The 12,301-nt window shown below is 41.0% G+C and overlaps 1 protein-coding gene across 1 annotated transcript; it reads left to right on the top strand.

Moving 5' to 3' along the window:
* Positions 1-1,136: 1,136 nt before the first annotated feature.
* LOC308405959 (uncharacterized protein) lies at positions 1,137-9,423 on the top strand. The gene is made up of 4 exons (XM_080896777.1): positions 1,137-1,236; positions 2,126-2,293; positions 6,251-6,317; positions 8,204-9,423. The coding sequence occupies exons 1-4, from the start codon at positions 1,184-1,186 to the stop codon at positions 8,252-8,254; spliced, it is 339 nt and encodes a 112-aa protein (XP_080752903.1). The 5' UTR covers positions 1,137-1,183; the 3' UTR covers positions 8,255-9,423.
* The last annotated feature ends 2,878 nt before the right edge of the window (positions 9,424-12,301 follow it).

Here is a 12,301-nt window from a genome sequence, read left to right as displayed (position 1 = left end):
CTTTCCCCCTGCCTACATCTCCTTTTTTTGTTGTATTTATTTGTTGATGAAAGTTTCGATACATTTCATCACGGTCTCTGCCATCATGTTTTAAATTTTAATTTAGTTATCACCTTGTTTTCATCAGAAAAAAAGGTAATCAAAATTGGCCACCGGCAAACACACAAAGAACTGCAATTTCCCAGAAAATCATGTTTTTTAAACCTCCTTGTTTGTCTATGTGAGGCGGTCTTTTCCAAAATCTGAAGGACATAAGGTCACAGGAAATCCCTCCAAAATCCCCATAACAGGAGGATTAATGGTAAATGGTAAATGGCCTGTATTTGTATAGCGCTTTTCTAGTCCCTAAGGACCCCAAAGCGCTTTACACAACCTGTCATCCACCCATTCACACACACATTCACACACTGGTGATGGCAAGCTACAATGTAGCCACAGCCACCCTGGGGCGCACTGACATTTTTAATAATAAAAATGTTGAAAGTAGTAACCGATAATGCATCAAGGACAGTACCGAGGAACAGCAGCACTATCTGTCAAGTCATCCATGTTTGATACCCTCAAATATTTCCACTTTGAGAAGAAAAAAAGAAAGAAAAGTAGAAAAGAATGAGTAAGTCCAAGCAGGGGTGGATGGAGACATTATGGTGTAAGTGTAGACATTTTTGCTGTTGTTAGACTTCAGGAGTGACAGGAGTGGAGGAAGACAAAATAACGGTGTGTGTGTGTGTGTGTGTGTGTGTGTGTGTGTGTGTGTGTGTGTGTGTGTGTGTGTGTGTGTGTGTGTGTGTGTGTGTGTGTGGGGAGAGGAGGTGCTAAGGCTTGAAGATGATATTGAGGGAAGAAGCATGGAGGAAGGAGTATTTTGATAGGAGAAAGAGCAATAACAACCTAGGAAGCACATAAACAAACAATAAAGAGATGACAGATGGACACTGCAAAGAGAGAGGAAGGAGGCAGTGGTGGTGGGAGTGACGGCAGAAGACACCCACCCCCCACCGCACATCCTCACTTTTCACTTATCCTGCTCTGCTCGTGTTGGTTAGAAAGTAACCCCGGGAGGGAGCAGGAAAAACACACAGAAAGAGACTTGGAGAGTGGGACAGTGCTGAGGCTGCATTCACAGAAGATTACAGTGCAGGCCGATCAGGCCCACCACCATTTTCTCTTACTGTGTGCAAAGATGCGTCCACCTCCCTTTGATCACGCCCGCAGCCGTAAGATCACACAGGTGGGGTAAGATAATGTAGACCCTTCTGCTATATATGTACACATGACCATGCCGGGAAATCAGATTGCATGTGCTGGGGACAATATTCATACCTCATCAAAGGCTAGCATGCAAGTGAGCGCGAGAGGAAGGGACGCAACAATTAAAGCTAGAAGAAGTGTGTTTGTAAATGTGTGTGTGTGTGTGAGTCACATGGGTGGGTGCGTGGTTGGGGGTTCATGAGGAAAAAGAGCAATATTCAAATCTCCTAATTCATTCCCAGCAGGGATGAGGATCGATAGCTCTTTATGAAGGGACTTAGTGAACTAATTAGGTAGCTGAATGGCTGTGAATTCCAAATGAGCTGACCGTGTGCACAATGAGAATTAAGTTGTGGATGTGCGACAGCAAACTGAAGGCGACTTAATTCACGAAAGTCCCCCGAATCCATCAATTGAACAAGATTACTCAGATACACACACACAGAGACACACACACACGAGCTCAGGTGTATGTGCACAAAGCAATGTGCATTTTTGCTCTCATCATCGCAGCACGGTTACTGTTGCGTGCAGATGTCGTGCTTGTTAGGCTGTTGATTTCTATCAGAATGGATTATTTTGTGTTTGGTGTTGTGAGTAACAAGTTAAGCATGAAACATCAAAAACTAAAGGCTGGAAAATGGAAACTAGGAGGTTATGAGACAGGAATAACAATTAAGGCTAATCTCAGCTTTACTTTCTGCACTCCAGGCAAAAATGTTCCAGAGCAAGTACATTGTGTGTTTTGATATTGAGAGCAGAGAAGAATATTAGCTTTGGAGCATTTCATTTGTAAGCAATATTACAGATTAACCTCCTATCCTTGAGTCTGAGATGTATTTTGAGATTGTATTTGTTCTGTGTGTCACACTAGGTCAGAGGATGGTGCAGGATTGCGGTCTCACAGCTGGAAACTTTTGGATTTGAATCTGCTGGTCGACTCAGGTCCATCTGTGTGGAGTTTTTATGTTCTCGCTGTGCTTGTACGGGTTCCCTCTGGGGCCACTGTTTTCCCTCTACAGCCTGAAGACATGTGTGCTAGGTGAGTCTAAATTGGCTGGAGGTGTGAATGGCTTGTCTCTCTGTGATGGAGTGGCAAGCTGTCCAGGGTGTACTTCGCTTTTCATCAAGGTCAGCTGGGATAGGCTTGCTTTATGCTTGCTTTTTGGGTGGACTGACCTTTTTGCTCTTATTGTAAAGTGGTCTGTCTGTACAAACTGAAGGCAACTTAATTCAGTGGTCCCCAACCTTTTCCCTTTTCTTGATCTTTTAAGCTATTAACCCTCATCCAGCTGGGGCCTGTGCACTCCGCCATTTTTGTCATATTTTTACAGATGTATCATTCCAGCTGTGTATGACTTTGCCAATCATTTTGTTCCCAATAATATCGCACGCATTGTTTCTTTTTCTGCTTTGAGTTGTGGCGTTTAAAAATACAAATATGACCCAAGTGAAAGCACACATTTTTGCATATGTGGGTTTACCCCTCATCCCTTAAAAGGCTGATGGGAAAGCCTGCCAGGTGAGCATCCAGCATGAACATCCGAATTTGTGAATATAATATTTCAAATTATATTAATACCATTGGTGCATGTACTTATTTAAACTTCTGAATCTGTAGCACCGATGACATAACCTGCATTAGTGGCCGACGTTGCATTCCTGGTACATTTATGTTAATTACCTTGTGGTTAAGTCCCAGTGTTTTATATGAGGTGCTAGGACTTTTTTCCCTCCTGGGTCCTTTCAGCAATCTCCCTATAGGAATGTGCTGATATTAGTGAGCTTAAATTGATGCTATGATTATTATTCCTTATATTTTGTAGTGGTTGGGATGTGAATTAGCATGTCCAACTCTAAAGCTGTGGTTCTCAGAAAACGGTGGGATGCTCAACAAGTTGCTGCTCCAAGTGGAGGATTTTAAGCATCTTGGAATCTTGTTCGAGAGTGAGCAAGATTCCAGGGAATAAAACGGAAGACTGTCAGACAGACTGGTGCAGCGTCTGCAATGGATGTTATACCACTCTGCTGTGGTGAAAAGAGAGAGAGATGAGGGTGAAAATAGAGCTGGTTGTTTACTGGGTAATCTAAGTTCCTACCCTTGCCTATGATCATGGCCTGGTTTGTGAGGGGAAAAAAAGCTTGCAGATACAAGAAGAAGAAACAAGCTTCCTCCATAAGGTGTCTGGACTCAGCCTTAGAAAGAGAGAGAGAAGTTTGGTCATATGGGAGTGCTCAATTAGTGATGTGTTTTGGGTAAGTCCTCAAAGGCCGTGTCTTAGACCGAGGGCACGCTGGAGAGATGACAGATTCGGGATGGCTGACTGTTTGTTGATTTGAAAGAAATAAGTTTTCCCTTTATTATTTTTCTGAGAGTATGTTAATCTTTGCTTCCTCTGGGATCCCAGTGGGTAGTCCATGTATGTTAAATATGTTGGTTGGATAACGGTTGTAGAAGAGTAAAATCCCTTATAAATTGCCTTTATATTCTTTTTTTAGTAGGTTAGTTACAGCTTGTTTTATCCTATAACTCTGGTCCAACCAACTTTAGCTACCATATTTAATTTCACTTCAGCTCACTTGCGGACTCACGCTATTAATAACAGCAGGAGATTAGAAAATTATAGTTGAATTACTTGGAAGGCATGTTTTAACCAGGCTTTGTTACTGTAACACTTGGGTAAGTGTGTGTGTGTGTGTTTCTCATGCCTATCAAGATAAATATGAACAGATTTTATTGGAATTTCTTCTTCTCAGTTTCTTTCAGTTGAGACAGTTGGCAAAAATAAAAAGCATTCTGTCGAAAGATCATTTTGAAACAGTAATCCACGCCTTCATCACAACTCGGTTGGATTGCTGTAACTCTTTAGATGTTGGTGTTAGCCAGTCCTGCCTGCCATGTCTTCAGCTGGTGCCGCACAACTTTTAACTGGAACAGCACATTACTTCTCCGTCATACTCACTGCACTGGCTGCCTGACAATTTTAGAGTTCATTTTAAGTCTTTTATTTGTTTTTAAGCTCTTAAATGGCCTTGCCCCGCCCTACCTCTCTGAACTGCTGCACTTGCCCTTTATTTTAGTGTATCTCCATCCCTATGTTCAGCACTTTGGTCACTGGTTGCTGTATTTAAAGTGCTTTATAAATAAAGTTGGCTTTCCACATACTCTTGCCGGTGTTCTGGGAATCCATCCTACCTGACAAACCAACCCGTTGATTCTATGCATGCGCACAACAAGAAATTCAATGGCGAACCGTCCTACCTTTGTGAATATAAGCTACAAACATACTCTGATGGGTAAAATTAAGTGCCAAACCGTCCTACCTTTGTTAATATGATCTAGAAGCATACCTTAACTGCTAAAATTAAGTGACAAACAATCCTATCCTTTGTGAATATGAGCTAGAAGCATAATTTTACAGCTAGAATTCAGTGGCAAATCATCTTGCCTTTGTTAATAAGAGCTAGAAACATACTCTGACAGGTAAAATCACGTGCCAAACCATGCTACCTTTGTGAATGTGACCTACAAGCATACTTTAACGGGTAAAATGAAGTGGCAAACCGCCCTGGCTTTATGAATGTGAGCTACAAGCATACTCTGATGGGCAACGTTAAGTGGCCATCCGCCATACCTACTTAGATTTGTGCTGGAATTACTCTGTGACAGCAGAAATGTGCATAAACTACTTACGGTAGGACGTTTTGTCAGAACACCGGATTCTACCCCCAATGGTAAATGTATAGCTTCTTTGCAATCAATGATCATATTACTGGAAGTTGAAAAGCACGTAATCATGGTTTGATATCCACCACAGTAATACATATAAAGCGCCTTGAGGCGACTGATGTTATGATTTGGCGCTATATAAATAAAACTGAATTGAATTGAACTCAATTTGAACAAAGGCAAATCCAAAAAAAAAAAACAATGCAGATGGCATTCTTCAAAGATCTGTTGCCAAACTTCTGACGTTAGTTGCAAAATTATACCATTTTATATGTACTGTAGAACTCTTCCAGTGGACTTTGCAGTGTAAGGAAATGGAGCTGCTCTAAAAAAAACTTAAATAGTACTCAATTTGTAGCCTGTAAATCCCTGTTATTTGATCCTCCGCACAAATAAAAAACTCTTAAGACGTTGACCGTGAGAATCATTTTAGCCGTTTTCCTGAGAGATGCAACAAATGAACGCCAATTTGCATCTGAGGTAGCAAATTGTCAGACTGGATGGGGTGGTGCTGGGGATGAATAACACAATTTGTCAGTGAAAATGACCATTCTGCTGCCCAACTGTCATTTTTATTAAAGAAGGTAGAGGCGTGCATTCATCAGTGCCAGTTAGGGCTGCTCATGGCAACACTCACAAACTCTCCAGATACACAGCTTACATTTAATTCCATCTGCCTGCCTGCTGCATTACATTTCCATGATGAGCTCTCCACCAAAGGGAGGCTGCAATTAGCTCCATACCTTGTGGCGGGCACACAGTTAACGCACTGCTCTCTCTACTCCACGGCTTAAGAAATGACCAGCAATTATTATGAAGGAGGATATTAGAAGGACTTTAGATGTGGTCAATTTGCATGCAACAGTGTGGGCCTTGTGGATCATGTATGCACAATTAAACAAGAATTAGTCATCATGTTGCTTGCAGCCTGTTAGCAGAGACCTCTTGCATCAGTGAAGTGCAACTGGATTTGACTAATTGTCAACTGAAGTTTGGTTTCTTTCCACCAGTGAAGGGGGTGGGGGTGGGGGGACAGTTCAGTTCAAAGATTGACACAAAGGAAAACATGTTTGCTTGGATGGATCAGAGAATGACACAGTCAGTCCTGCTCTTTGGTCCAGATTTCAGTGTCTTGGTAACTACTGTGGAGACTGACATTACATTATTACATTACATTTTCTTCAAACATTCATGGGTTTGAGTTGGAGGGGGGGTTCCTGACTTTTTCTTTAGTGCCCCCATGAGGTTTCCACTTTCTTTTTTCCCTAGATTGCTGGAAATTTGTTCTGGGGTTCTGTTGTGCTGTGAACATGATTTACATATTCACCTCCGACTGGTGAGTATTATGTTTTCTCAGCACCCTGAGATGGCTAAGGTTGTTGCTTGTTTATTGTATTCGAGAACTGAAAAGCTGTGGACACAGCAGCAGTGCGCTAACCCCATTTTATTCCTTCTTGTAATGTTGTGGTTAAAAGAAAAAACAAACAAACAAACAAAAAACTGAGCATTTGTTTCTGCTGGAAACTAGATGATTGTGATTGGCTGACACCTGGCTGTTGCTACAACATGACAATGATATTTTCCCAACTTTACCTTGTGGTGAAGCTGAGGAGGAACAGGATTTATTCACCTTTTGCTATTCAAGCTTTTTTTTTTCAGTCTTTACAGTATATGTGAAATGTGGCATGGGGTAGGTGGGTGGTTAGGGAACTACCTGTTGACAAAAAAATCCTCATAAGTGAAAGACAAAAGTGGTCTACCTTCTCTCTGAACAAATAATTGAGTACATTCCAAATCCACACTGCTTAGAATAAATGTTCACGCTACTCTGTGGAGTTACATAATTAAAATCATTCCAACTTGCTAATATAACATTAAAGCTTGAAATAAAAGTCTCTCAACACAAATAACAAGCTTCCTGCAAAACAGAAATCCCTCTCAGCCAATTCCTATCATCAGGCTGTTGCAGGGAGATTGTGCAGTGATTGAAGGGTTCCAGTCACTTGGTCGGATTACTGGTTTTGAGATGATAGCCAGATTTAATAGACTTCTGAAGGCATCAAAAAGCAATTCACATACAGAGACAGCGAGCCTTTGCCCCTCCCATTGACCTGCTCCTGCCCTTCTATTGACTCTTTAACCTTCATCTTGGATCAGCAGCATCTCTATTTTAAGCCCTCCAGCTCATTTCTTGCTTTCTCACATCGCTGAAATGTTTTGAATCTTTAAAAGTTCTCAGTGAACAAAGTCCTTAATTCAAGCTATTAATGTGAGATTAATCTTCCCCTCTGACCTAATCCCTTTAACCCTACCTGACTGGTCTTCAATCTTCTCATTTGTGCTCTCCTTTTTAGCCTCTATAGGTGGTCTATATACATAGACTGCTGGGAAACTCCTGACCTGACAAATATTTGGAATCTGCCTCTCAAGTCTGGTGTCATTAGCCATTTCCAGGTCCAAAACTCTTCTGTTCCCAAACTGAAACAAACAATGTGACGTCACCAAGAGTTAGAAATGTCTGAAATGTCTCAAAGTCTTTCATCTTCAATAAAATGATTTGTGTGGGTGGTCTCCCAGCTGTTACAGTAGTTGAACATTAAGGCATCTATCAAAAAGAGGATTTACAAGGTTTAATGGCGTTAGAGGTTAGCAGGAACCTTGCTAGCATCGATCTAAAGTTGATGTACCAAGTTCGGACTGAGAGATTTCTAAAAAACTAAAACAGTTCTCCTATCACTTCGGACATAAATGAAGACAGAAAACTGAACACCAACAATGTTTGTAGGGTTTTTGAACTTTGGCTAAGTGGCAGATAATGGTCTGCCGCTTAGTGGCTAGCTACAAAGCTATGGTTAGGATAACATGAACACATTAGTACATTTAACCCTCCAGCGGTTTAAGTCAAAAAAAGGGACCCAAAGTCAAACAAGTCCCTTTTTTTGACTTAAACCGCCGGAGGGTTAAGACAGAGGATGAATGTTATTTTTTTGCTCTCAATACATTATTATTTTAAATTATATTTAATTATACGGCACGAAAAAGACACTGAAAATAGATCAAACTTGAGCCAAGACAACACCTGAGATGATCCACTCACAATATGAGGCTAGTGATTAATACGCTGCTGCATGGTTTGGATGACTTGCTGTTAAAACACAGTGAAAACACTTGCTTCGAAGAGTTATTCCATTCTAACTCTGGTTCCTTTTCCCTTTGTTGCAGGTCATTTGTGCAAAAATAGAGTGTGAAAAGAGTAATCGGACTTTGGTGTGAACCAAAACAACCAGACTGAGACCCTTTGGAGGAGCTAGTCTCAGTGAAGTTTCGAATGAACTCCAGAGATGTCCGTTAATAGTGCAAACTTGATCCAAACCCCTTTGTTGGTCATGCCCCAGACACATATGGCCAATAAGCAGACTGAACATTGTCACATATTTTGTAATGATGCATTTGGTTTACTTGGAGTTCACTTGGACTTTTCTCTGTGTGAAAAGAAACCGTATCACAGGGGAAAAGCTTAAAGCTAAATTTTACAAACTCATCAACTGATTCGGGCCAGAGTAAATGAACTCTAGTTAACCAAGGTTAGCCTCAGAGTGATTCTTTTCTGAAGTTTTCAAATATTTTGTGTCTATCAAACTGTGAGCTGTGATACTGTAGTTGCATTTTAAGGTCTTAAAAACTGTGCTTAAGAATGTGCTGCAAGGGAACAGTGGTAATAAACAATACAAGACAACAGCCTTAATTGGCTTGAATATAGAAGCAGGGTTGATTCGTCGTCACTTTACAAATGGAGTCTCAGGCACAGATGATTGACTGCAGCTCTCCAAAAAGTGACACTGAATGAAAACTTGTTTCAAATAATTCCCCTATCTTCATTATGCAGAATCTTTTTTGCTTTTATGATAAATGTTGTCTCGTTCTAAAAGTAAAAGTCAAAGAATACTAAGTAAATTATACATCTACATAGCTAAATCACCATTTTAGGGTGGCAAGAAACTCTAGTATGGAATTACAGCTAGAAAATGACATTTTTATTTGAGCATGATAAAAGTGAAGGTAGAAGACTAGATTAAAAAAGAACTGTCAGAAGCAATATCTGAAGCAACCACAGTTCAAATTGTAGTTTAGAAAGAATCATCCATCAAGTACAGCATGAGTTATCAGCAAAAGCAAAATCAAACAGGGATGTGGTGAATAATTCACTGTGGCATACTTTGAGATTCATTTCTAATCAGCCAAGATGTTGATTTTCCAGAGCTTTGGCATGTTTCATGGCCATCTCTCTGTACCCTACTGATTTTTCCTGTGAAACCCCAACAATTTTTATGAAACCTTATTTTAAGCAAATGCCATTAATTTTGAATGCGTGTCTGCCATTGCCTAGGTTGCCAGATCATTTATGATAAACTATGTTCACACATGTCTGTGAAGGTTCTCAGTCATCCAGATCATCATAGTCTAAGGAGCTTGGAAAGAAAAGTGTCTGGACTTCTTTGAGTTGCTTGAAGACGTTTCACCTCTCATCCGAGAAGCTTCTTCAGTTCTAAGGTCAAATGGTGGAGAGTCCCAGATTTAAACCCAGTGGGAGTATCCCCCCACAGAGCGACAAAGGACCCCCTGATGATCCTCTACCTAATCACATGAGCCAAGGCGTGAAAACGGGTGTGGGTCACAATCAGTCGGGTTTCGGGTGACCTCATTATGAAACCTGGCCCCACCCTATCATGTGATTTCCTGAGATCAGACACCAGCGAGGGAGGATAAGAAAGACAGAAGCAACAACATTGTCATCCCCTATGGAGCCGGTGTATCTGAGAAACTGAGGAGAGTTTTCTCCAAGCACGACATCCCAGTGCATTTCAGACCCAGCAACACACTCAGACAAAAACTGGTTCACCCGAAAGACAAAACTGCAAAACACAAACTTAACAATGTGGTGTATGCTGTACAGTGCAGCGAGGAATGCCCAGACCTCTACAGTGGAGAGACCAAACAGCCATTTCACAAGCGCATGGCACAACACAGAAGAGCCACCTCCACAGGACAAGACTCAGCAGTCCATCTGCATCTTAAGGATAAAGGTCACTCTTTTGAGGATGCCAATGTTCACATTTTGGACAGAGAGGACAGATGGTTTGAAAGAGGAGTGAAAGAAGCCATCTATGTCCACTGTGAGCGACCATCTTTGAACAGAGGCGGTGTCTGCCATCTATAATCCAGTTTTGAGTTCCCTTCCCAGACGCCTTAACACCCTGGGCCATCTGACCTCAGGAAATCACATGATAGGGTAGGGCCAGGTTTCAAAATGAGCTCACCCGAAACCCTGGCTGATTGTGACCCACACCCGTTTTCACACCTTGGCTCATGTGATTAGGTAGAGGATCACCAGGGGGTCCTTTGTCCCTCTTTGGGGGGAAACTCCCACTGGGTTTAAATCTGGGACTCTCCACCATTTGACTCTTGGAACTGAAGAAGCTTCTCAGATGAGAGGTGAAACGTCTTCAAGCAACTTAAAGAAGTCCAGACGCTTTTCTTTCCAAGCTCCTTAGATTATATTCACACATAATCCTCACACCACATGCAATTCAGCAGATCTGTCATTGGAACCTCGTATATAGAGATGGCACGATACCACTTTTTTATGTCCGATACCGATACCGACATCATAACTTTGGATATCTGCCGATACCGATATGAATCCGATATAGTGTTTTTTAATCAACAAAACTGTTTTTTAAATATCTTGCTGCATTTTGTATAAGTTCATACTCAAGTTTAAAACAACAACTACACTAAAGCTATTCTGTTATACCTGTATGCAAAAAAATTATTTCATAGTTCAGCAATACTGATCAATCTAATAAACTTAAACCTGCACCATCCTCCCTATTCTGGTATTTTAAAGAGTACTTAGCGTAAATATTAAGCAACCTAACTAATAGGGTTCCAACTCCCAGCAACAACAAAAATAAATAAATAAAAAATAGGGAACCACCCCTCACGCTCCACCTCATGATGCTTAATCGACGTAATCAACCTTAATTTGATGCAGTGTGAAAAAAAATGCACAGAAATCAATTATTTTTCAAGAAATATTAAATAGATTCAACATCTTTCTTCAACAAAATTGCAGACTGCACAGATGGTACCTTCACAAAGGAAAAAGTACTATAGCTTACTAGGGTATATATATTACACTTAATAGTCACTATATACAGTAATTGACTTCTATTCATTTTACATCAAATTAAAACTTTGGGTGTCAGATAATTATTTATTAAAAGCTAGACATTTTAAATGAGAATAAGAAAGAAAAGTATGTCTTTGTGCCCCTTTTCCCTGTTCATGCCCTGTCAGCCCCCCTGGCTAAACTTTGCTAGATCCGCCCCTGCACAGTTACAAGCGTCAGCTACGTAGAAAAAGATCCTGGTGTAGAAAGTAATATTAAATAAATTCTAACAAGAGCTTAGCAAGCTTAAACGTGCTGCTGTTGTTCAGCTGCTGGTTTCCTCTTTCTGGTGCAAAGTGGGCCAAAAACAAACAAGAGAGACGGACTCGCGACAGAAAAGCCGATCAGCTGATCATTAAGCAGTTTCATGATTGAAGTAGCAGCAAGAAGAGGCAGTCGCTTGTTAAGCTTAACGCAGGAATGCTTTACAAACATTCAGAGATGGACTTACACACTTGCTTTACTTCTCTCGGGGATAACTTTGTCGGAGATGAAATGCCGGGTTGCTAGCGAAGCTCCACATGCTATCCAGACCACCAACAGGTCCCGCATGCCACAGCCGCTCTATCACGTGATGCATACTGCTCCGATGTGCTAACGTTCTGAGGCGAGTTACGGCGTGTTGCAAGTTTTGTGAGGTGCTTTCGTGATATTTAATGGATCGGATTACATTTTTTATTTTTCTACGATATCCGATCCAGTAATTTAGGTCAGTATCGGACCGATACCGATACGTAATATCGGATCGGTCCATCTCTAATACTGATACAAGTGTCGTTCCTGCTGCTTTCTATGAAGGCACATAGATCTCTTTAATGTTGGATAAATTAGCTTTCCTATCCTAACCACTGTTGCTGACTCACCACTTCTGCTCTCTTAGTTAAGAGGACACAGTTGATTCTGATGCTTTGAAACCAAAACAATAATCGCCCATCACACCATGTCCAACTCCTTAGGTATGAATGAGAGAGATGAAGTCTTTGTAAAAGAAGGAAATATTCAGATTCTTCCCCTGTTGTTAACTAATAACACAAACTATGTTGCTGTCCAACTGCAGTAAGGTTCACTATGAGCTACAATCCAGTTTT

Source organism: Rhamphochromis sp. 'chilingali' (genome assembly GCF_963969265.1).
Source record: "Rhamphochromis sp. 'chilingali' genome assembly, chromosome: 1".
NCBI lineage: Eukaryota > Metazoa > Chordata > Actinopteri > Cichliformes > Cichlidae > Rhamphochromis > Rhamphochromis sp. 'chilingali'.
This window is presented reverse-complemented; position numbering and strand designations above follow the sequence as displayed.